Below are 23,640 nucleotides of genomic sequence, written 5' to 3' on the forward strand. Positions count from 1 at the left end.
ATGTTTCAGGGCCTTTAATTCACACATCTATTCTCTTCCTGTTCCCGTCACAGTGATCAATGTGATGGTAGACCCAGATGGGACTCTGGACGCCCTGGCCAGCCTCGGCCTGACCAGCCCCACCACACCTACCAAGCCCCTAACCGCCAAAACAACTTCCCTCTCTGCCACCAGCCCTGGGTCTGCGCCCGCAGCCAAAGATTCACTTCCGGAGGTCCTTCCTGGTCCTGGAGGATCAACAGCCAGGGTTCAGGCCTCTTCTGCCAACACAGAGGCGACTGCAAGAGACCCCAGCATGGGTTTAGGGTTAACAGGAGTAGGAGGACTGACCTTCAACCGCATACGGCCGAGCGGAGAGGAGGCCATTGCACAGAAGTGAACAGAAATCTTGTAAATAAACACGAGTCTGGATTGGAGTGCAGGTGGCTGATGATTAGTGTTCATTAAGCAGGTGGAGGAACATTTCAACAGTTGCCATTCTGCTCATGATACCAGCCGAGGATTATGGGTATAATATAAACATACTTTAAAGAGTTATTAGACCTGGCCGGAAATGAAGCGCTTCAACTGACCTTTTCACTCAACACGCTAAACCCTGATGCATTATGGACAAACACTCAAACAAAAATAAGCCAATTAACAATTTGGACAGAATCATTTTGAGCTCATCAACTTATCAAACAGTTGTACTCACTGGCCGACTCCCCGATGGACAGAAGGATACCTGGCTGCTCTCTCAGTGGACAGTGGTTGTACAGTCTCCTCTCTCCTCCAGTCTTTTCCTCTTGCCTTCTCCACGTGTCTGGACCCTACATACACTAAGGACATGCCTTAAAACGCATCCTGGACAGTAGCAGCCCCTTTCCCCTTAAATAATATTCAAGACTTTATGACAGTACATTTAGGATAAACAGAATGCATTGTAAAATAACACTTGCAAAATCTATTTACACAATTATATAATGCAGAACACCACAAGGATTTATAAAAGAATATTTCAGCAGCCTTAAGGAACCACCCTGCCAAACCACACCATCATACAGACATGCTTTCTATGCCTGAAACTGTTCACAAATCAAGCAGGAGTTGCAGATGTTTTACATTATGTCAGAACTCTAACCGTCCATCGATGCATTTCTATAACGGCTTCTTTTCAAAAGAAAATTTTAGTGCCTCCCCATTTCTGTTCTCAAGTGTTTCCCCCTCCTCCTGTATGTTTTAGTCTTGTCCTTCCTCTATCTCCCCGTAGTGTTACACAAAGTGTGTAACTCCAGTAGCATGTACAGGACAGAGCTGAGAGCTTTCCTCCTGAAAGTTGGTGTCTGTGATCGTACTAATATTGAAAGGTAGATTTTTTCACAGTAGTAACAGCGTTCTGGAAACCAATGATAATTCTCACAAAAAAATCACTTACCAAAGTTAACAAGTTTATTACATTGTCATGTTCCAACAGTCGAGCCATGTTGAAATTCATCTGTTGTGCAAAATCTTGGGAATCTGTATTTAAAATAATGCAGCTCGTCTTATACGTCTCTCACCTTCCTCTGCAAATTTCTCTGAATGTCAACACCATCTTTCTGTCAACAAATCAAAGATTCAACAGTTGTATTTATTATAATGAAACACTAGTTAAATCATTGTTGCCATATCTTTCTTGGCCTGAAAAAAAGCTGTGCCCTTTTTGCAGTACATCCACTCAAGTGTCCTACTGTTTGATTTCTAATTGGATTTTTTCTACTTTATCAGTCACAGATGATGTGATTATTTTTAAACTAGCAATGATCAGCAAAGAAAATAACTGTTGAAACTAAATATTTTATGATATTTAGATACTGGTATTGAAGATTGCAAACCTTTACTTTGTAATGCTTTGAGGCACCTCATTAAAAGAAATGTTCTTTTACTGTCGCTGACGAGTTTGAGTTCAAGAACACTCAAACCCTAAATGTAGAAAAGCTGCCGCGGTTGGTTTTAGCTAATGTTTGACTAAAACAAACTAGGCAATTTACAAGGAGGCCTTTTGCGCTTCCAATGTTTTTAATTTTCATTGTGTGCAACACATCTTCGAAAATAAGAGCTGGTAACACGGCTTCATATCAGTGTATATACTGTAGGTGCATTTTTCTATTTCCACCAAGGGGGGAAGTTCCAGCGTACTGATACAATGGAATTGCAGAGACAGTATAGTTAACCTCTCTCATTGACTTTGCTGCTTTTCTAGTTACTTTATGGAGACTAACCATTTAGTAAGTCTCTCTTCAGCTTATAGTCTGTGTTCTCGAGTAAGGCAGTATATTAGTACTTAGAAACTCTTGCAATAGTGAATTTAGGTACCATAATACATGTTCATTTCCTTCTCTATATACTGTACTGTAATGTTTTTCAATGCCTCCAAGTGCCCATTTTGACTATAGAAGGGCATTGACTAAAAGAAAACAATGTAAAAAAAAATTCTTATTTTGCACATCAGATTGTGGTGTTTTTCATACAGACGTAGTGCAGAAGCAGCAAAGGCTGCATCAAATGTCAAATGGCTTGACAAAGAATGATATCACTTTGCCTGATATCAGAATCGACTGCCTTGCCTCTCTGGAACTATTCTCTCTGTACAAATGAAGCCTCTAATCGTGTTTGTTTCCCCCCTCCTCCCTGTTTTATCAGAAAACTGAAGTTAGGGGACTGTGAATGCTAGGTACATGTTTATTTTTGAAATTCTACATGTGTCATCTGATCAGTGTTCTTTGCCATTTTTTTCTTGTTATTTTTGTAAAGAAAAAAAACAGTTTTATTTATTTTTTGTTTATTATTTTATGGATGTTTTATGTGTTTTATATTTGTTCCAACTACCTGCATTGTTTCTTACTGATAATAAAAGAGAGCCATTCACTTGTTTCTCTGTTCTCATTTGACTGGGCTTCATTAACATAAACTGGTGATGTTACAATATAAATTCAATCGGATCAGCTTTTAAAAATTAAAAAACTTGGGACAAGAAAACTGTATTCACTCACTCCACTTCTTGGCAGGTACTTTTGAATCAAAGAAAAGGCAAGGGTTCATTCTGTATTCAGGCTGAATTCCTATTATTCTTACCTAATAACAGCGCTCCTGTCTTCTATCTAGGCCATTGATCATGTCTCAGATGGAAATGAGCTTAGCTTCCCTTTTTTGTTGCCTGAACTCTGTTGAACTTTTGCACGATTGTTTGAATCTTTTTACACAGAAACCATAAACTGCATACAGCCTATTGGTGGCATTATATAGATATATTACAAGTATAATGTGAGTAACATATTCAAACTAGCCTCAGCTAAATGCAACACTTAATACAAAGGAACTATTATTCTATTTAAATAGGGCGTGCATCTTGATAACAATGTACACAGACCCACAATTACCTGTCTTAAACTGCAATAGTTCAGGTTTCTCCTCACATCAGTAACCCCAGGCCACTTGAAGGTAACAGAAGTGCTTGTATTCCAACCAGTACTTGCAATGAACACATTTAAGATATCTTTATATCCATAAAAACTAGTTCTGGTATGAGAAAATTAGTCAAAATAAAGAAGACTCTGTTGGTGTAACGTCGGTTTATTATCGTTGATGAATTTCCAGTTTGTGTTTGACAGAACAAACGTATTACGTGAAGATTTAACAGCACTGGTGGAACACTGATGGCAGGATGGTCTGTGCTCAGCGATGGAGGTTAGCCGGGGGGCCACTTCATTTGACGTCCACCCAGGATATGGACGTGAATGTGGTAAACTGACTGGCCTCCATCCGCTCCATCATTGATAACAATCCTGTAGCCTTTAGACAGGCCTGCAGTTTCCGCACACTTCTTTGCGACAATCATCAAGTGTCCCAACAACTATAAGAAAGGGAGAATGAATGAATGCATGTGTGAGTACAAGCTGTCAACTCATAACAAACAGACATGTATTAGGTTGGCTGTCAATGGTTCCCTCTAGTGGTCACTGAGAGAAAGTTGTTGGAAAAAGACATCACAGTGAAGTCTTGTAAAAATCCAGCAAGAAAGATCATACAATCCATACTTACTGCAGCATCACTTTCCTCTGCTTGTGACAGCTGAACAATTGGATTTTTTGGGACAACAAGGATGTGGGTGGGAGCTTGAGGAGCAATATCAGGGAAGGCTATGCACTGAAATACAACACAAGAAAAAAAGAAGAAAAATTAAGTTTGGGCAGACAACGTGGGCAACTGGGCATTCAATTTAAGGTGTTGATGTGTTTGCTTATATCAATGACTGTATATATCTTTTTATACAGTCTATGGCTTATATGCTGTCCTCCTCACATACTGTATATATATTTAGATACTTTGCACCAAGACTTACAGTCTGATGGCTAAACACACAAGGTAGTATTGTTCAGTAATGTAAATAGTGTTATTGCCTTAATTTTTGGTTATGACATAATCACAACATGACATGTCTCAATATGAGCCTTTTCAAAAGCTGCAGTTATCCATCACCGACATTGTACAAACAATAAACAATATCGGCATCTTGTTGCATTTAAGGTCTCAGATGCAAGTAGTACGGAAGCGAATTGCTGTTACTCCGAAATAAATGAAAAAGATTTGTAATTCGTGTTATAAAGTGAAATTATATTGTTATAACATGAAACTGATGTTTGAGTAAAGAAACGTGGATAGACGATTCCTTACTCAAACATCAGTTTCATGTTATATAATTTCTCACGTTATAACGGGATACGTTTCATGTTATAACAATAAATGATTATGTTATAACGTGAAACGTTTCACGTTATAACATGAAAATATCTTGTTATAACATAAAATTTATCACGTTATAACATGATACTGATCTTTTTAATTTATTTCGGCGTGACAGCAATACGCTTCCATACAACTAGTTAAGGATAGAAGGCCTGTAGCCATATTCATTTATAACAATATATAAATTCTCCAGAAAACCGTGGCGGCTGGCTTGACTGTGTTATTCGAAGTGGAGGCTGGCTTGACTCCAGTGTGAATTGCCGGGTGTTCCCATAGACTGAATAAATAATGTGTTATCTTGTGGCTGGACTATGTTTCACATTTAGAGGTTTTCATTTGGTACAGTATTAAAGCAGCTATACTTTAGCAACTGCTGATTTCACCATAAAAAAGATATTTACATATACTGTATATGCTTACAGTCAGTAACTTAGTGGCTTTAAAGGCTGCAGAAAGACTTGGCATGAACCGTGCCATACCCTCGATGGAAAGCCAACTGTCTGCAGCGGCCAAGACTCATGCAGAAGAAAAACTAAAATCTTGCATAGGAACCTTGCAAACGTCCGCAAAGTTTTTATCATTAATTGTAAAGATTTATGTTGTCAGTATTTCCTATATCAATTTCCTTTTTTCTGAGATCAACCATACTGTTATATGTAATGTTTTATTGTGATAAATGACCTACATTAAAACACAGTAGTTTTAGTTTCGGTAAAGCTAGCTCGTAGCTTATATTAGCTTAACGTCAGCTGCAGGGTGCTGAGACACACTGCAGAGGAGCAGTGCACCCAGACGTGTTTATAGGTGACAGCGTTTAATGCATACCTTGTCATCTTCATAGAGTAGTTGAACAGGAATCTCTTTGCGTATGATTTTTCCAAATATTGTGTCTCCGCCCGGCTGGGCAACTTGCGCTTTCGTTGTTTCATCAGCCATGGTGTCGCAGATAACTGGCTTCAGCGCCGCTTTTGGTGCTGTGAAACTACAGCGAACGTTCATTGGCTACAATAACACGTCATTTTAGCGTCTACGCTGATTGGTCGTTGGGCGTTGGTTCTTTCTCCAATTCCGGAAGAAGCTGAAGAAGTCAACATGAGTACTCGTTTGAAGGTGAGAACAGGATATTAAATAGTATTATTAAAACAATGGTTTATTTTCTCTCCTTTTGTTGGATTCCTTTAAAAAATACACGTTTGCATGGTCTAAGAAGTATGTTGCGGAAAGTGTCACCAAACAATGCTGTTTCAGTTCAAGTTAAAGCTGTCGCTGTGCTTAAAAAGCTAAATGTCTGTATAAATACAGGTCCTGAGAGTGTTTAAAACGCTGCACAGAACAAGGCTGGCTGTATTCAAAGATGATGAAAATGCGATGACAGGTGAGTTTTTGCTCAGTAGATGAACATCTGTTTATCATTGTTGGCCCATGTTCACCAACCTTATAAAACATTAGCCAGCTGAAGGCATTCTCTGATTCAAGATTCAAGACGTTTATTGTCACTCCGGTTATACAAGTACACTTGTGTGAAATTCTTATGCTGGGACGCTCCAATTACAGGATTAATATTAGATAGAAAATAAAATCTATAAGTAGACAAATTTAAAAAAAAAACGATATTTAAGAAATATGTACATTTTTCTAAATATATACAACGTAGGCAAAATATACACATTTGAAGTGTACAGTGCACATTGCAGTATCAAATGCATAATGATTTTTCTTCCCACAAAGCGGCGAGATTAAAGATCAACGAGGAGTTCCGGAAAAACAAAAGTGAAACCTCAGAAGAAAACATCCAAAAGGTAAGACATGAAATGTTTATATTTATATGATTTGTCCGTCCTTTGCTAATATTGCATTTTAAGAATGGATGTGTATTTTACTCTTATGATCTCATTGCTCTGTAGTCATAATATTTTTTTTTACCTAAAATGTTTTCCAAGGAGTCTGGAAGAGGGCCTAAAGAAAAAGTGAAACAAAGAAGCAAAAGCTGCAAAACAATGATATTGCCCTCTTGCAAGATGCTGCTGGATGCAGCATGTTAGTTCAAATAAAATGTTGCACTCTCTAGAAACTGTCACGACTCAGAATTGCATACAAGCACAATAACAATGAGGACTGATTCCTGTATTATTTTGCTTTATATATGTTGATCTCCTGCAGCATCATTGCTTTAGAAAGTATCTCCAGCATCATTAAATACTTAAGCTCAAGTGTAGTTTTCAAGCTGATAAGTCAGCATTTTCAGCATTTTTTTGTCTGTGCCCAGAAAGTGAAAGTGTCATAATGCTTCTCATAACCTTTCTGTTTTCACAGATGATAAAAATGGGCTCAGATGTGGAAGTTGTTCTTCGAGAGACTGTGTTACAAATGGAACATGTAGGAAAAGATACTCTCGGTACGTCATCATTTCTTTCCTCTCTTTTTCTACAATGCAGAACCATGCTAGAAAGTAAAAAGAGTATGCAAAGGATATACAACAGGAATCTTGACTTCTTTCTAAGTGATCACATTTGTACTCATGATTTGTACTCACTAAGTTTGCATTTCTGTCTCTCACAGTGCTTAGACCCAGAGAGAGCCTTCTACTAGAAAATGTACCCTATTGTGACCAGCCCAGGAAAAAGTCATGATGGAGCATTGATAACATCTTTTATATCAAGAAAGAGACTCACTATCATCTATTACCATCAATATGGATTTTGAAGGGTTTGCCAAAAAATCCCATCTCAAGTTGTTCAGGATCTTCTGAACAATGACCATTCAAGATCACCACATGGAGAAATACCTTTACGGATCCACTGAAGATCTCAGCTGTTCTGCTTTAAGAATTCTGTAAACAAAATGGCATAATTTCAGATATAGTATTTATGTGTTGTCGTTTAATTTAGAAGTTTTCTGCCTTTTTACTAGCTTATGGTTCATCTTGGGAGAATATGATGCTACTGAATAAAATTATTGTGTTCTGAATAAAGAGGTGTATTCCCAGACTGTCTCATGATTTATTAGTAGTTTAAACCACTGAAAATTATGAAAAGATGGATCTTAACTGATGGTTGTCCAACCACAACACCCTATTTGAATTCTCAGAAAATGCATAGCTGCAATAGCTGTCAGGATCTGCCAGAGTCAATTATGACATTTTATGGGGGGAATTTGACCAAAGTGTTATAGGTATCAGTGATCATGGACTAAGATTTTATTGAGGGAGCATATCTGAAATTTTATCCATGAACGAGCAAACAATCAAAAAAACAAGACATGTTTTAAGGCAGTCATACAACATGTAGTGAGGGAAACAGGGTGGTTATATCCTATTATGAGCATAAAATACTAACGACATGCTTAGTTTTTTTAATACAAAAATAATTGAATATGACCTTTAAAGACTCTAATGGCTTTGATCAAAGTTAACTATAGCAGTGAAAACTGCAGTTTTAACAAAGTTGGAACAAAATGTTTTCCTTTGTTCTGATTTTGCCATTGCAAAGCAATGACTGTATACGTAGATAGATAGATCTTTATATACAGTCTTTGCTTGACTGTCTCAAAGAAGGCACCACGTTTCCCACAATACACCATGAGGAAGAATCGATGACATCATCAAATTGCGCCCGCCGTTACTCTGGCAACGCTGGTAACGGCTTTCTTCAGTTTTAGCAGTTTAGCTAACGTAGCTTGCCAACTTTGGTTGTAAACTATCACATTTGATGCCAAAATTAAGGTGAGGACGAGTTTGTTTAAAAATGTCATACACTTGTAACATTATCGTATTATAATATAATGTCGCTTTTGTCTCGTATTTTAAGTTCAGACACGCTATGGGAGCAGGCTGCGGCCGAGGTCCACAGACGGGAGACGGGAGATGGGGAGGAGGATAAGGGAGAGACGGTCAGCGAGAGGACCGTGTTTCTGATGGGGAGCAAGGCTGGGGTCTGTTTCTCGTCGTGGAAACAGTAGCTAACATTAACATTTAAGCACCTTTGTCATGGAAAGAGCTATATAACTTACAGCTAAGTTCACCCTTTGCTTTCTTTTAGGGTAAAACGTCAATTCTCCTCAGATGTCTTGACAGGTGAGTGTTTTTGGGCTGGGTAATCAGCTATAATCTCATATAAACATAAATAGCCTCATGCTAAACCTAAACCTCCTTTAGCTAAGCTTATGTTTTGCTAAGATTATGTTGTTACTTAACATTTGTTTTATCCATCAGGGATGAACCTTCGAAGCCAACTCTGGCACTGGAGTACACTTTTGGCAGACGGGCCCGAGGACACAACACAGTAAGGAAGACCAGTGTTTTTGGACACATGAGACAGAATAGGATAAAGACACTTAATCAATAATTCCTAAAACGTGACCACATAAAACCATTTTTTTTATTTAAAGGAGCTGTTAAAAATCCACCTTCACATTTTCCAATTCTCCAGCACATTGAGCACAAAACACCAGAATCACTGTGAAAGCGGGTCTGTTTAAATGACACCCTTTACTTTAGTAATAACACAGCTTTTTGTAAGAAGTGCAGAAGTGTAGAATCTGTATACAACTGCAAATTATGTGTAACTTGTAATAACATGGAATGACAAAGCTTGTGGTTTCCTCTGCCAGCCCAAAGACATAGCCCACCTATGGGAGCTGGGAGGAGGGACCTCTTTGTCAGACCTGGTCCAGATCCCCATCACTCCTGTCAGCATCCAGTAGGTCACTTACACACTTTCCTGCCTGTTTGGATGTGTCTTTTACATGTCACTGTTGAAATTTTCTGATATATTATAGAGTGTGATATGTGAATGTATTTTTAAAATCAATGTCTATGCCATTAAAGAAAGTGTGTTCAAGGTCTGAGCCTCACTGCAATAGCATTACCTTTTTTTGTATTCTGGCAGTGAACATAGTCCTTTTTGTCTTTCCCAGGTCTCTGGCTGTCATCCTCATTCTGGACTTGTCTAAACCAAATGCCCTGTGGGGGACCCTGGAAAAGTTGCTACAGGCAGCACAAGCTCAATTGGAGAAAGTCTCTTCCCAGGCTCAACAAGCACAGAAAGCCAAACCTGGAGCCAAACACCAGACGCCTGTCCACTCAGCACGCGTCTTGCCTAAAGACTTTCCTGTAAGACTTAGCCTGCCTCAGGTTCCTACATAATGTTTATATTTTAAAAATTGAAATGTGACTTATAACAAAAGAACACGTTGCACATCTAATACACGACAGGTGGATAGGAGAGGGAGGGATGAATCATTATGAATGTGACTCTCAAAATCCAGATGGGCAAAACACTGTATAATAATATATACATCCATTGAGTGACAATTAGCAAATATTTCTCTGCCCTATTAAGACTGCACATTTGAAGTTTAAAAAGTGTCTATAGATTTATTTAGAGATTGTTCTTATTTTGTAGATAAAGGGTGTTAAGGCCTTTGTCCAGTACTGATGTAAGATGGCGCTTGAATTGTGCATTAACTGTAAATCCTGTCAACAGGACAGAGAGCTGATCAGTCCCTTTCCTGTTCCTCTGCTCATCATTGGCAGCAAATATGACATATTTCAGGTAAAACACATGCTTCAACCTTAATGTTACTTTTGAGCAAAATTACTTTTTGAGGAACAGAAGTAGTTTGGTGAATTATAGTCATAATAGCACTGGTGTAACTGTTTTTCCATCTGTATCGCAGGAATTTGACTCTGACAAGAGGAAAGTGGTTACTAAAACGCTGCGTTTTGTCGCCCACTACTACGCAGCTTCTCTCATTGTAAGTGTGGTTTTATTAAACATGCAACAATTTTACACTTAATATAATTTTGTTTTTTGTATTATTCTTTCTGTTGTATCCATCAATTCAATCAACTGCTGCTGTTCCACTTATCTTTTATTACATTTTGCTTCAGTTCTTTTCTGTTCTTCTTCCCCATCTTGTCATCAGTTCACGAGCATCAAGTCGGAGAGCCTAATGTCAAAAACCAAGAGCTTCTTCTCTCACCTGGCCTTCGGTCTCGACAGAGGGTGAGGAGGAGAACTAGGAGAACTACTTGTGGACATGGACTATGACTTGCATTTTTCAGTTTTTTAAAACACGTTTCTTTAATGTTATTAATAATAATTGTTTTCTTTAATGTTGTGATCAGGAAAACAGTGTCCTGTGACTCCACCAAGCCTCTCATCATTCCAGCAGGCTCGGACTCCTTCAGCCAAATAGGTGAGCACAGCACCGCTCTGTGGCCAGAAGCAGTGATGCATTTAACTTAAATAAAAATGCTATTACTAGTCTGTGTTGTAAGATACACAGAGTGTGTGAGGATGTGATATTGTGTTAAAATAATCTTCTTTTTTTTCTCATTAGGATCCCCTCCCGCTGCTGATGTGGACGTAACTTCTCTTCATGCCAAAAACCCAAAGGACCTCTGGAAGAAAGTCTATGAGCTTGTTTTCCCCCAAGATGTAATTCAATCATTGACAGCACCTTTCTCTTTATTAGTAATATATAATGACATTTGTTGTCATGTTCACAAATAAATCCGCTTTCTGTACATAAAATACAGCATTCTTCTTAGAAATAAACATGTTAACATGAACAACAGTCCATTTTAAATGCATGTCTGTACATTTAACTGACTTTCTCTTTGCAGAATACCAGTGAGCAGAGAGAACTGAAAGATCCGGCCAAAGACCCACGGTACAGTGAGCCTCAGATTGATGCCATGAGAGCCCAGAAAGACCAGGTAACGCATCTTGACCAATCATATGTTTGAGTTGAATTACTTTATACTACCTTACAAGCAAAAAAACCCACCATTATCTCTTCTAGGCAGAAGTCAGGGGGGAATCTTGCATGTGTGTATGTAGCTGTCTGTACGCAACTGATCTTGCATACAACAGGACCCACCAGGCAAATACATTTTCTGCACACTTATTCCTGTGAGCTCTTAAACATCTTTTGGATTACTTGAAATACTTGAATTGTCACGACCACTTTGAAAGTGAGGAAGCCCTGAGGAACAGTTGAGTGCGATTTGTTCTGGAGGTTAGAGGGAGGTAGGGAAGGTGCGGTTCCCCACACAAGTGCCCCATGACACATCGGCAGAGATCTGCTCTGCACTGCTATTGCACTGATTGAACCTTTGTAGTTTACCTGTGATTCTGGACTGTCTGTGCCTCTGCAATCAGTGTCATGGCTCTTAACTTGGCGTCATGATGATCAGCTTGGATTTTTAATGATGCTTATTTAGAACACTTTATATACAGTGTGAATACCTTGCGTCTGTTAAGTGACGGCACTTAAATACATTAATGGAATCAGTTGTCACCCTTCTGTTGCCCAATAAGATTTCACGATTCGTTAGAGATCTGCTGCATAGGACCTGTGTCTTCTTCTCACCTGTCTTAAAGGAGGGTAATGACCGATAGTAACCCTTTCCCTCTCAGTAACCTGTGTTTACTCGTATTTCTGTTATGGTCTCATTAAGAGGTTGTAATATATCCTGTGTTCTTGGCCTCAAAGATTAGCAGTTTCCTCGCTGGCCTGCCCCTGTGCCACTGTGGCACTTGAACTGCAGTAACCTGCTCAAGTCACTATCCTGTTATCGCTGATTGAGTCTCACCTGATGCTGCTCATTTGACGGCACAGAATGTTATTGGTCTCGTTCACCAATGAGAGAAAAAAGGGTGAAAGGTTATTCCAAATGAGTGTAGAGGAAACGTTTGTGGAGGCCTGTTTGCACGTTAGGTAAGATTGAACACTGATGTCCTTCATGAAAAATCTCTTTTATGTAATGCTAAGAGATCATATTTTCTCCAATCCACATGCCACTTCTAAACTCTTTCCCATATTTCAATTTCCTAATGAAAAATTATGGTTGGAAAGGCAACAAATCCCAACAAAGCAACATGAGTTTTTAGAGAAACAGCCTTGAAGAGCTTCAACCTGCAGGAGCCCTGTGGGTCTTTCTCTTAAGAGTTATCGTATATTCAGTGCCACATTTATGGCGTTAAGATCAGAGATCCTTTTTTAAAGGAGACCTGGCTAAGAAAAGCAACACTGAGACACCACTGGAGGGAATGTTTATACATTTTTTATATTTTTCCAAGAAAACGCTCATCAATAAACGCACAACTTGTCTCATCTTATCTTATAGACCCTTTAAATGTTTTAACCATTAGGTCAAAGAACCAAACCTTACAAGATTATACAGAAAGGTGATGTGAAGTACAGATGTCGGGTTTATCCTTGCCAGGTAAAAATATATGATTAAATAATTAGCGCATATAGAGCTAAGAAATACTAAAATGACAAAATGTGTTTCAACATTTCTGTAGAATCAGTTCTACATAACATGATGCTATTCTCCAAGCCTGCTTTAAACATGTCTTGACCAACAGAAAGACATAGAAATTACCTAGACGATCTGTCTAGCACATGCTTAAGCCTGAATTAATGTTCGATAGTGTACTATAGTGTACTATATTATTAACTAGAACCAGTCGTCTGTCCCATATCTCCCCTGATCTTTCATCCCTCCATTGGCTTCCTGTATAATTCAGAATAAACTACAAGATCCTGTTACTAACATATAAAGCGCTGCATGACCTCGCCTCTAGTTACATTTCAGACCTTCTCGTTCTATATTCTACTTCTCGTCCACTCCAATCATCTTATCTCGGCCTTCTATCAATCGCGCGCTCTCATACCACAACAAAAGGTGATCGTGCCTTTGCTGTTTTAGCCCCGACAAGCCTTCTTGTAACGCTCCACTCCTGTCCTGTGCTTAAGTTTGTTTTCATTTTACTAATTTCTTTTTTGCCTTGTTTAATTTAACTCTGATTTTTGCCTTTTGCTTTTGTTTATATGTTTTTAATTCCTGTTTGTGAAGCACTTGTTAGAAAAAGTGCTCTATGAATAAAGCTTTACTTACTTACTTATTATATTGTGCACTATCAGTGTACAGTATGTCTGAGGAACTTCATGCACTTTTTCATTGTACTTCATTCGAATTAAAAAAAAGTGTAATTTTATTTCTCACTTCCTGTCTACATCTGTTTTTCAGGAGTTGGATCAGTATAAGAGGAATGCATCTAAGTCATGGAAAGGGCTGGAGCTGGAGACATGAGAGATAATCCGCTACGCTATGTTCACACACACACACACACACCACATAATAATGTAAATACAACATAAACTTTTTGTGTCATTTTTATTACATTACTTCACAATTCATACGTGTATACTGATAAAAGTAAATGTTCTAAAAATAAACTATTGTATTATTGTAATAGGAATCCACTCCTTTTTATTGCACATTACAATGAAAACATCTAAACACAAAAGTAATACTTGCCATACACAGGAGACGTTTAAGTGCTTACTTACTTATTTAATTTTAATCGAACTAATGATTTATAATTTACATGTGCTGCTTTGTGTTTACATTTATATACAAATAATTAATTTGACAATAGTGCAAATATTTGTTCCAGACAGAAACTGCTTTTTTAAGACGTCCAGGACCTGAGGTTGAGATTTGTCTTAAATCAGCAAGTTGATGAATTGTGCTTTTTAATATCAGGACCACTTGTATGTTTAACTTTAATGTACATGAGTTGATCCAAGTCAACAGATTAACGCTGCTGTTCCTCCAGCTTGCACTGAGATTGTTTGAGAATATGTCTGACAGAAGGTCTTTGAACTGAAAACTGTCTGTAAATGTTCAAGGTAAGTGCTGATATCGAAATATTCGTTAAATGTTGGAGGAAAGGCTGAAGTGCAAAAGTTACGTCAATAAGTCTTTTGTTTTAATGACGCACAAGCTTGTCTCTGATCTTGAAGCTGATCATGCCCAGCAGCAGCAGTGCAGGGAGGAAGGCGTAGAGGAGAAGAAAGTCTTGTGTGTATCGGGACAGAGCGCCAGGATAGCCCTCATCAATGATCTGATCGCCCTGAGTGATCAGGCAGGCTCCCGGCAGAGGCTTGGTCGTATCTGTAGGTATGACACACAGCGGAGAGTTAACAGTTGTCTTCATTTATAGACACAGCAACAGTTTACATGACGGCTAATCAGTGTCCTTCGATGTGTCCTGCCAAGTGTCCTTGAACAATGAACTCATACTTTCAACCCTAATGAAACATTGGCGAAATGATGAACTGTGAATTGTCACCATAAATTTGACATCATAGACCCATAGCGTGAAATTGTGTTCCTTAGAAGTTTGACTCATGCAGGGACACACAGTCTGTGAGCTGTAAATACAATTTTCATTCTACTCATGGGTCCTTTTTCATTGTCAGGGTAGGTGCACACTAAGGATGCTCCCACGGTTAAAACAACTTACTGCAGGTGAAGTGGAGTCCGTGGAACTCGGTGACTATGAGCAGCTCACAGCTGTACTTCTGAAAGGTCAGGTAGCTGAGCCACTGGAAGACCTCCGGCATCTGCAGGGTGCTCCTGTTCAGAGGAAGAGGAAAAGAAGGAGTGTTATCAGCAGCATGTTTGAAAGGTTAGCAGTGGCAAGCATTACACCTTTTACAGTGAAAGCTGCTTTATCAAAGGTCCAAACCACAGTGAAGTTATTTAAAAACAGGTGTCTCACCTTAGAAATCCAGATCCCACCAAGATCCCTGCAATATTGAGCAGAGCCACTCCAGTGTTGACCATGTTAGGGTCTTGGACCACTCCTAATAGCACTACAGTCAGCATCTCACCTAAGGAAAAAAAAACACAACAATAAAACAACTAAAAGCCACAAACAGTTAAAGGCATCTGTTTTAGACTCCTAAATATTTAGAGTATATTCCTGTTAAAGTTTTTGTAGCAAGCGTGAACAAAGACAAATTGTTTTAGTGATAGGATGGGAATCGTTGAGATAAGAAGGCTAGTCATGCCCCTATTATTTACTTTGTATAAGCTGAATTAGCCTTTGCTTTAAAACAATAAGCTAAAAAAAACAAACCCGCCCCCTAATAGTATCAGCTTACCTATAATATGTGGCACCATGACTACAGCTGTGAAACACAGGAAGCGCAAGGTCTCAGGGTGCATCCCCACGGCCCTGAAAGGAACGCAGGCAGGGACAAAAGAAGAATTAGAGCTTAGATGTTGAGGGGGCAAAGATTGAATAGGCATATCGATTAAATTCTTGACAAGTGGTTGAATATGCTGCTTGCATCCCCCCAAACAAAAACATGCCCCATGTGGCAAACACATTTACTACACACCAGTAGAGGAAGGAGGTGAAGATGAACACACTCAGGATGCTGAAGGGCAGGATGTGGAAGATGTAGGCCAAGAACATTTGCCATTTAGTGTACAGGCCATCCTGACTCTCCTGATCACTGATGGCTCGTAACGCCGGGACTGACAGAGAGGAGAGAGAGCAGATGGTGTACTGAGTTGCATCATAAAGAATAATGCATGTTCCTCTATCCCATCACTTAAACGATATCAATGAAAACCTAAGCCATCGAGTATTTCTCTAGTCCATATTCCAGCTTTGCTTGTTCTTGTTCCGCAAAGGTATCCAGCCAACTCAGTAAACCTTTCTCTTGGAACACGCCACTCGTCTGTATTGTATCCTATCAGTCTTTATCTATGAGATTCAAGGTCAGTATGATATCCCCAATCACTACCTCTGGCTGTTTGGGTGCTTATGGAGGGCTTTTAATTACCTTTTAACTCTAGTGTGACTCCTGCTCAGTTTTATCACATCTCTTATCTTCAGTATCTGTGACAGCCAGAGCCCTAAGGCTGAGAGTTTAGATTAAGCTGATAACTGAGAGAGACATTGAACAGAAAATTATCCCATACTGCCAATATCCTTAATAGGTTATTGTCTATATATCATCTTATGTAGGACATAAATGCTGAGATAGATTATACTAAGGCCTTAATACATTTTGCCTATTTATTTTTAAGTGTATTTAACCTTCATTTAATTTGACGCCCGTAAAACAACCTATAAGAGCAGTATATAAAATCATTAGGATTCAGCAGTGGTACATATTCTCTGGTGGTTGTAGTTTGCAGTAGTTCGTGCAGGGCAGAGGGTGTTTGTTTAACTGTCTCTCTCTTTCTCTCTGTCTATATATGTTAAAGTTTGTCCGCACTAGAGGTTACCTTAAGTCACAACAGCTGCTATAAATACGAACCATAAACTTGTTTAACATGTAGAGACACAATTCCATGTACACACAGACAATATAGATAGTATAGGTACTGTAGGTCTGCAGGTAAAAGGGCACTTGCGTTCATTGCACTGTCAATGGAGTAAAGGTCACACCCCCTTTGTGGGTAGTATAAAACTGCAAATGCAAACAGAACTGTATAAATCCAATGCAAATAACAAGATATGTAATTTGTATGCACATATTCCTGCAATCAAAGTGCAGTTAAAATCTCTCATTTTAATACTATAGTTTAACTTATCTGATCCTCTGACCTACAGAAACACTGAAAGAACAAGAAGTCTTCTCAGGCGCTATCAACAAGAGACAATCCGAGCTAGACTTAACGCGTTTTGCTGAAGGGAACAGAAATACTGCAGACCCCAGAACCCTTCCACCTACTGAACAAGAGATAAGCGAGCGTACACAGCGGAGATAAAGACATTTCAAACATGCTGTTTAATAAAGATAATAGACGATGATAGACCACACGCACTTCAGATTTTCCCTGAAGTCATCGTTTCCACATTATGTAGATATTTATTGGGTGATGTACAGACACATGCAGTTATATAGAACAAAATGTCACCCGCCTCTATACATAGTATGTTAGTGTGGTCACTTTGTGGGAAAAATCAAAAACCTGCAGTAAAATGTATGTTTCCTTTCTATGTACAGATGTGTGGTGAAGGAACTCACAGAGAGCCACAGCGTTCAGCATGCCGGTGTATGGTGAAGCTCCAACACTCTGATAGATGATGCCAATGCGGTCCTGCACAGCACCTTTGCTGATGTCGGCGTCTAAACGCATCACGAAGAAAGCCACAAAGAGGCCGTAGATCAGGTTCTGGGACAGACGCATCAGGACGCCCATCCTGTCTCTGGAGAGGTTTCTCGCTGTCCGTCTACAAACATAGAAATATGGGTGATATGAATTTGATGTCTTTGGTGGGCAGTAATCTGTTATTGCCTTTACAGATGATGTCTAAACACACAGAGAAGGGGGCCAAAGACTCGCCCATCACTGACCTGAGCAGAACTCCAAGTTTGGCTGCACCACTGGGTGACTCTTTGCTCTTAAAGGGGATGGCTGGCTTGTCGGCCTGCTGCAGGCTCTGTCCCATTTTACCCAGCATGCTCTGGTAGATGTCAGATTTCTGATAGGATGAAGTGATTCCGTGCATGCGACTGAAGGTGGCTGCCTCTCTTTCACTGTTGCGTGTGTCCACTGAGGTGAAGTCAACTGTTCAAATTCAAAGCACAGAATACATTTTTTATGTCAACGCAACGCAGGCTTAATTTGAGTATATTCTCAATTGTTACATATTATGTATTTGTGCTTCAACATAGATGAATGGCTACAATGTAAATTAACAGATCATCCAGGATCGTAGCATGGTGTACCATAGATGTCAAAGGGGTTGCAGTAGTCTGGACACTCATATCCACACTGGCTGAAGAAGTCGACCATCTCTTCTGGCTGCCCACAGAACACCAGCTCTCCACGACTCATTATAGCGATCCTGCTGAACACCTGACACACACACACACACACACAAACGCACCAACCAACAGTTTAACTACAACGCATGATCCTTGAAAATGGTGATCTATATTTTCAAGCTCTATAGCAGCACTCACTTGACCTTTTGTATGTTTAAATAACTTTCGATTGCTCTGAAAGTGTCCCCTGTTATTTTAATGTTTTTCAGCAATCATAAATACATTGTAATTCTTACAGTGTTATAAGTAAAAACTGTGTGTCTATCGCTTCTCTGCAGAGAAATGTTGGCGGAGAAACCAAGGAGCAGAAATAACATTCTTTAATGTTAAACTTTAAAAGATCAGCTGATTTGAATACCGCAGCCTGCCGAAGCATCATCTTAGCATAAACATCAGAAAATGTTTCCCTTACATTCACATTCTGTGGTTCTTTTTTTGAGATAAACTTGAAAAAAAGTGAATCTTTCCTTCAGAGAAAGTTCAGTGTTCTTGCAACTCTTTCTCCTTTCCCTAGTTTATCTCCAAACCCACCCTGAAGAGCTCAGAGCGCGGTTGGTGGATGGTTACGATGACGATACGGTTCCTCCTGGCCAGCTCCGCCAGCAGCACCACGATCTGATTGGCGGTCATGCTGTCCAGGCCGGTGGTCGGCTCGTCCAATAGGATCACCCCTGCAATGACATCATCACCGGCTTGTCACACATCCAAACATTGAGAACAAGAGTAAGACGGGACGATAACTTTCTTCCTCTTTTAAGTTCGAAACTTTTAAATGTACTTTTTATTAAGTGGCACATGCAGGACTCTCGGCGGGGCCAACCTAACTTGTGGAGATAAGTGAGTTCTTTTTTTTTTTTAGTTAATTACTCTAATTAGGACAATTAAAAGATTGCCCCTCTGCATTATGAAAGCAGAGTGGAATTAGCAGATGCTTTAATTGTGAGATTAATTCATTTCCTGGTTGATTGGAGAGGCAGTGAATGGAAACTCCTCATTACTCTGTGTGTGACTCTGTGTGTGTGTGTGTGTCCGTGGCCATTCTAATCCTGAATGAGGACTGAGACCCTTCATCCTCCCTGGGGGACTCTAGACCTGATAAACCACACCTGGGATGAGAACATTGGCGCACACACACACACACACACACAGGCAGGTCTCTGCTCATTTCCTTGGTGGTGTGATAACCTAGTCTTTCATTACTCTTCTCAATCTCTCCCTCTTCCTCTTCCTGTCCTTTACTTACTCCTCCATTACTTAGATCCTTTTGTTTTTCAGTGTGGACTTCTAAAACTCTTTGGGGAGAACTTTGGTGAACTTTCTTCTGTTCTCAGGATGGCTCAGTCCTGACTCAAGTTTGGTTGCTGTAGAAAATATCACGTGCGATATGACATCTTTCTGACATCACTGCCCCTTTTGTATAATCTGTGTCTCAGGTGTTTAAAGCTTATAAACACCTCTAATGCTTCAGTTTATCAACCTCCCATCTGAGATAAGAAATTCAGGCATGATTTAAATTTGCAGCAGTAGCACCCGTCCAAAGTGTGATGTTTGTGATACACAGATAAAATGTTTCCCGGCTGCAGAGGAACTCACTTGGGTCCTGAAGTAGCTGGCTGGCGATGGAGACCCTCCTCCTCTCACCCCCAGAGATCCCCGGGAAAACTCGACCTCCGATGACACTGTGGGCCACATGACTCAGACTCAGCTCGGCCATTACTGCAGACACCTGTAGAAGCCAGAGGTCAGGGGTCAGGTGACAAGAGAAACACTAGTAGTAGTAGGATTATTATATACATATTCCTGTTCTTCTGCGTGTTCTCGCCTGTGTGGAGGATAAGGCCAGGAGGTTTATGTTTGCTGTAGGTCAAAACAAGAAATATCCAAATAAAAGAAAAAGGCTGCTAAAGTACCTTTTTAGACCCTATTGGCAAAACATGCAAGGTGTTTTGTTTATATCATAAGAGGGGAGATTTAGGGGCATTGGTTTTAACTAAGTTGGTAGAGCAGGTGCCCCATGTGCAGAGGCTACAGTCCTCGATGCACTGATCGCAGGCTCCACTCCCAGTCTGCCGATCATTTGGTGCATGTCATCCTCCACTCTCTGCTCCCCACATTTCCTGTCTCTCTTTGGCTGTCCTATAAACAAAGGCAAAAAGCCAAAAACATAATCCTAAAATAAAAGAGGGGAGATTTAAAGATTTCCTGGCAATGGAGCCGTGTAATAAAGACAGAAGCTGATGACTGGCTGAAGCAAAAAGCAAACTGATACATTTTAGATACTTGAACTAACTGTAACTCAACTTTATACAGCTCCAGAGAAAAATCCAGAGACCACTCCAAATTTTCCTTAAATCAGCCTCTCTCTCTTATTGTCATGGTCGGCCTAATCCAGATCTGAACCCCATTGAAAACCTCCGAATGTGATCAAGAGGAAGATGGATGGTCACAAGCCATCTAACAAAGCTGAGCTGCTTGAATTTTTTCTCCAAGAGAGCATAACGTCACCCAACATCAATGTGAAAGACTGGCGGAGAGCATGCAAAGATGCATGAAAGCTGTAATTAAAAAACAGGTAATTCCACCAAATATTGTAGTATATAGTGTCTGAACTCTTTCTAAGTTAAAACTTCAGTATTCTGTTGTTTAAACATGAACACGAACTTGTTTTCTTTGCATTATTCGAGGTCTGAAAAAACATATTTTCTGCATCTTTTGGTTATTTTAACTAGTCGTCATTTTCTGCAAAGACCTAAATGAGGAGATCTTATTTGAAAGTGTAGGGAGAAATGTTGTTTACAATAAAACCAAAGTTCATTTTACACAAACACAAACCTATAAATAGTAGAACCAGAGAAAAACATACATTTGCAGTGGGCTCGGAGCTGTATGACTTACATTACCAAACCTAGAGCAGAATATGACCATAAAATTGAGAAGGTGTCTTGAAAAAGAAAAGGAAAATCTGCTACTTTTGATAAGCACTCATGAGATAAAAAACCTTGTGTGACGTCCTTATTATTACAAATTCTGTTTCAAGAGTCATCCTCTGTTTCTCCTTTTGTGTCCTTTTCTATTTCCTCAAGGTGGGAGAAAATGTCAAGCTCGAATCACAAGCAGAGAGTGAACCGGACAATAGAGGCCATCAAAAGTCACCTTCTTCTTGATGGCTTCGGCCGAGTGTTTCCGCAGGGCCAGCTGGGCTGTGTAGGTCAGGGTCTCCTCCACTGTCAGATAACTCAACAAGTTATCGCTCTGGAAAAGAGATAGAGGAAAGAGGGAGTGAAAGAAGAAAAGAAACAAGTAAAGATGAAGTGAGACAGACAGATAACTTGATTGAGAATATATTATGAAATCAATTAAATACTATTTATCTCCATCATGAAGTTTAAAAGATCACCTTCTTCCTCTTATTTGCCATTAATCAAACTGAAGTATAAGTAACTTGCATATATTTTGAATATATGTTTGCACTGATACAGTTTATGTATGTGCAAACTAACTGTAACATACTTTTGCCTCGCACACACTCACACACACACACTCGCGTACACAAATTCATTGCTTGATCCTGCTGAACCTGCTGCCTGCCTCAATTAACACGTTGGGCCTCCCAATCCCACTTCTCCTCAGCCTCTCATCTGAATGACTTTAATATCAGGAGCTCATATCACCTCCTCATCTACAGCTTAGCAGGGGAAGTTAATGACGAGGCTTAGAGAGCAGAGGGGGTTGCTATCAGCGAGAAGAGAGAGATGATTTGAAACGAAGCAAGGCCGCTTTTAAGCCAGTGTTTTTAATTCAGGCTGTGGATACACTTGAGCACCTCTCATTGAGAGATTAAGTATATGAGGAGGCTAGCAAGGGTCTTTAGTTAATTTCATCCAGAGGCATGGGCAACCTTTCAGGAGTTTTTGCAATACGGTGCCTGTTCTTTGAGTTTGTGGTTTGGTAGACCACAGGCAACTTAAACACATACAGACTGTGTGCATGAAGCCCCTCACAGGTGATAGTGTGGGGCAAAGTTGAACCTGAAGTCAGTGTGTGATGAGAACTAGGGCAAAGGGAAGGTGACATATGTGTGCTTTAGGTATAACTTCAAACCAACTTCTGAGGCCACATTTCAGACGGATTGTATTTAATTTTTGAGGTGACAAATAGATGATTTCTGTGTTACCTGTAGCACATAAGAGAAGCAGTCCTGATACTCTTCTCTCTTCATCTTCCTGCCATTGATGAAGACCTCACCCAGCAGTGTGCCAGCGTTTCCAATCCTCCCTGAGATGGCATCCAACAACGTGGTCTTTCCTGAACCTTTACAATGCACAGATACACATGGACATGTATTAAAATAAATCAGGTTTATATTGTCAAATATTTAAGATGAATTTATATTGACTATTCCCACACTCACGCTAGTCTTAGCCACTTTATTTGGCCTGGATAAATAAAAAAAATCACATTGTCTTGTATCTTATTGTTCTCAAAAAAATCAGATTTTTTACTTCATTTTTCTCAAGTTTTAATATTTACTTTTTGGACAGAATTAATTGCAAACCTGAATTGCCCAGTATGCCCATGATCTGCCCACTGTCTACGTGGAAGGAGACATTATTGAGGATCTGACGAGTCCATCGCTTCCTGTAGGAGGGTATGTCCCACCACGGACCCACACGCTCACTGAAACACACACACAAAGACATATTTTGACTTTAATATATTTGATATTCACAGAGTAGATTCAGACCCCTCTGTGAAAAGGATCTACATTTGTTACGGAAGTATAAAGATATCAAACAACAACGTGCATTATTTGTCACTTTAAGACAAAATCGTGCAAGTTTCCAAATGTCCTGCGTGTAATTCTCTGTTATTTCATTACAAATTAAAGTTGGACCACATAAAATTAAAGATAAACCAGCCTGAGTGTTTACATAATAATAAAACAGAATCTGTAAAATGTAATCTAGCTGATTCAGAGTCTGCTTTTGTCATCCTCTTGTACACTTTGTCTGTGTCTTCAGCATTCACTGTACCTGACTGTGTAGGAGATTTGGCTGACGCTGAGGCAGCAGGATGGCTCTGATCGCTCCTCTCCGCTGTCCTTCCAAACATCCCTCTTCACCTGCGACACGAACTTAAACGACTCCTGTGTCTCGTTTGGCTCCACTGTGTCCATGGAATAAAAACGGTTCCTGTCCCCGGCCATTTTGCTTCTCCAAA

General features: G+C 39.6%; 5 protein-coding genes across 5 annotated transcripts in view; 3 read left to right on the forward strand and 2 right to left on the reverse strand.

Moving 5' to 3' along the window:
* The window catches only part of cep170aa (centrosomal protein 170Aa), a 29,159-nt gene extending 26,269 nt beyond the window's left edge, over positions 1–2,890 (forward strand). Inside the window, exon 21 of the mRNA XM_069658247.1 lies at positions 54–2,890. Within this exon, the coding sequence (XP_069514348.1) occupies positions 54–379 (326 nt within the window). The 3' untranslated portion in view covers positions 380–2,890. The remainder of the gene's footprint in view (positions 1–53) is intronic.
* A 685-nt stretch (positions 2,891–3,575) lies between these two features.
* On the reverse strand, positions 3,576–5,730 carry hint1 (histidine triad nucleotide binding protein 1). Its single transcript, XM_069658245.1, has 3 exons — positions 5,590–5,730; positions 4,060–4,164; positions 3,576–3,871 (listed from the first exon to the last, which is right to left on the reverse strand). The coding sequence occupies exons 1-3, from the start codon at positions 5,698–5,700 to the stop codon at positions 3,707–3,709; spliced, it is 381 nt and encodes a 126-aa protein (XP_069514346.1). The 5' UTR covers positions 5,701–5,730; the 3' UTR covers positions 3,576–3,706.
* Positions 5,731–5,800: 70 nt separating this feature from the next.
* On the forward strand, positions 5,801–7,735 carry lyrm7 (LYR motif containing 7). Its single transcript, XM_069658246.1, has 5 exons — positions 5,801–5,874; positions 6,067–6,139; positions 6,493–6,563; positions 7,078–7,159; positions 7,324–7,735. The coding sequence occupies exons 1-5, from the start codon at positions 5,857–5,859 to the stop codon at positions 7,392–7,394; spliced, it is 315 nt and encodes a 104-aa protein (XP_069514347.1). The 5' UTR covers positions 5,801–5,856; the 3' UTR covers positions 7,395–7,735.
* A 668-nt stretch (positions 7,736–8,403) lies between these two features.
* Positions 8,404–13,975, forward strand: dync2li1 (dynein, cytoplasmic 2, light intermediate chain 1). Its single transcript, XM_069659101.1, has 13 exons — positions 8,404–8,485; positions 8,571–8,694; positions 8,802–8,836; positions 8,975–9,044; positions 9,373–9,461; positions 9,679–9,874; positions 10,248–10,316; positions 10,441–10,518; positions 10,690–10,769; positions 10,892–10,962; positions 11,107–11,204; positions 11,393–11,485; positions 13,808–13,975. The coding sequence occupies exons 1-13, from the start codon at positions 8,472–8,474 to the stop codon at positions 13,868–13,870; spliced, it is 1,080 nt and encodes a 359-aa protein (XP_069515202.1). The 5' UTR covers positions 8,404–8,471; the 3' UTR covers positions 13,871–13,975.
* A 577-nt stretch (positions 13,976–14,552) lies between these two features.
* Positions 14,553–23,626, reverse strand: abcg5 (ATP-binding cassette, sub-family G (WHITE), member 5). Its single transcript, XM_069659233.1, has 14 exons — positions 23,454–23,626; positions 22,976–23,097; positions 22,595–22,731; positions 21,574–21,672; positions 20,014–20,146; positions 18,952–19,091; positions 18,322–18,451; positions 17,947–18,160; positions 17,617–17,822; positions 15,973–16,111; positions 15,733–15,806; positions 15,348–15,459; positions 15,090–15,202; positions 14,553–14,737 (listed from the first exon to the last, which is right to left on the reverse strand). Exons 1-14 carry the CDS (start codon positions 23,624–23,626, stop codon positions 14,553–14,555), a joined length of 1,977 nt encoding a protein of 658 aa, XP_069515334.1.
* Between the last annotated feature and the right edge of the window lie 14 nt (positions 23,627–23,640).

Source organism: Semicossyphus pulcher, unplaced genomic scaffold (assembly GCF_022749685.1).
Source record: "Semicossyphus pulcher isolate SPU_LCO1_2020_fin unplaced genomic scaffold, fSemPul1.0.p SCAF_12, whole genome shotgun sequence".
NCBI lineage: Eukaryota > Metazoa > Chordata > Actinopteri > Labriformes > Labridae > Semicossyphus > Semicossyphus pulcher.

Bases quoted from the DNA above. Each gene is read 5' to 3' on its own strand.
- hint1 (XM_069658245.1), bottom strand. From the start codon at position 5,700: ATGGCTGATGAAACAACGAAAGCGCAAGTTGCCCAGCCGGGCGGAGAC. The intron at 4,165-5,589 runs GTATGCATTAAA...GTTGTATTTCAG, and splicing joins TACTCTATGAAGATGACAAG to TGCATAGCCTTCCCTGATAT. The intron at 3,872-4,059 runs GTAAGTATGGAT...CCTTTCTTATAG, and splicing joins CAGAGGAAAGTGATGCTGCA to TTGTTGGGACACTTGATGAT.
- lyrm7 (XM_069658246.1), top strand. The intron at 6,140-6,492 runs GTGAGTTTTTGC...CTTCCCACAAAG, and splicing joins TGATGAAAATGCGATGACAG to CGGCGAGATTAAAGATCAAC. The intron at 7,160-7,323 runs GTACGTCATCAT...TGTCTCTCACAG, and splicing joins TGTAGGAAAAGATACTCTCG to TGCTTAGACCCAGAGAGAGC.
- dync2li1 (XM_069659101.1), top strand. The intron at 8,837-8,974 runs GTGAGTGTTTTT...TTTATCCATCAG, and splicing joins CTCCTCAGATGTCTTGACAG to GGATGAACCTTCGAAGCCAA. The intron at 11,205-11,392 runs GTAATTCAATCA...TTCTCTTTGCAG, and splicing joins AGCTTGTTTTCCCCCAAGAT to AATACCAGTGAGCAGAGAGA.
- abcg5 (XM_069659233.1), bottom strand. From the start codon at position 23,626: ATGGCCGGGGACAGGAACCGTTTTTATTCCATGGACACAGTGGAGCCA. The intron at 18,452-18,951 runs GTGGGTTTGGAG...TGTGTGTGTCAG, and splicing joins CGCGCTCTGAGCTCTTCAGG to GTGTTCAGCAGGATCGCTAT. The intron at 16,112-17,616 runs GTGAGTTCCTTC...CCTCTCTGTCAG, and splicing joins GCTGAACGCTGTGGCTCTCT to TCCCGGCGTTACGAGCCATC.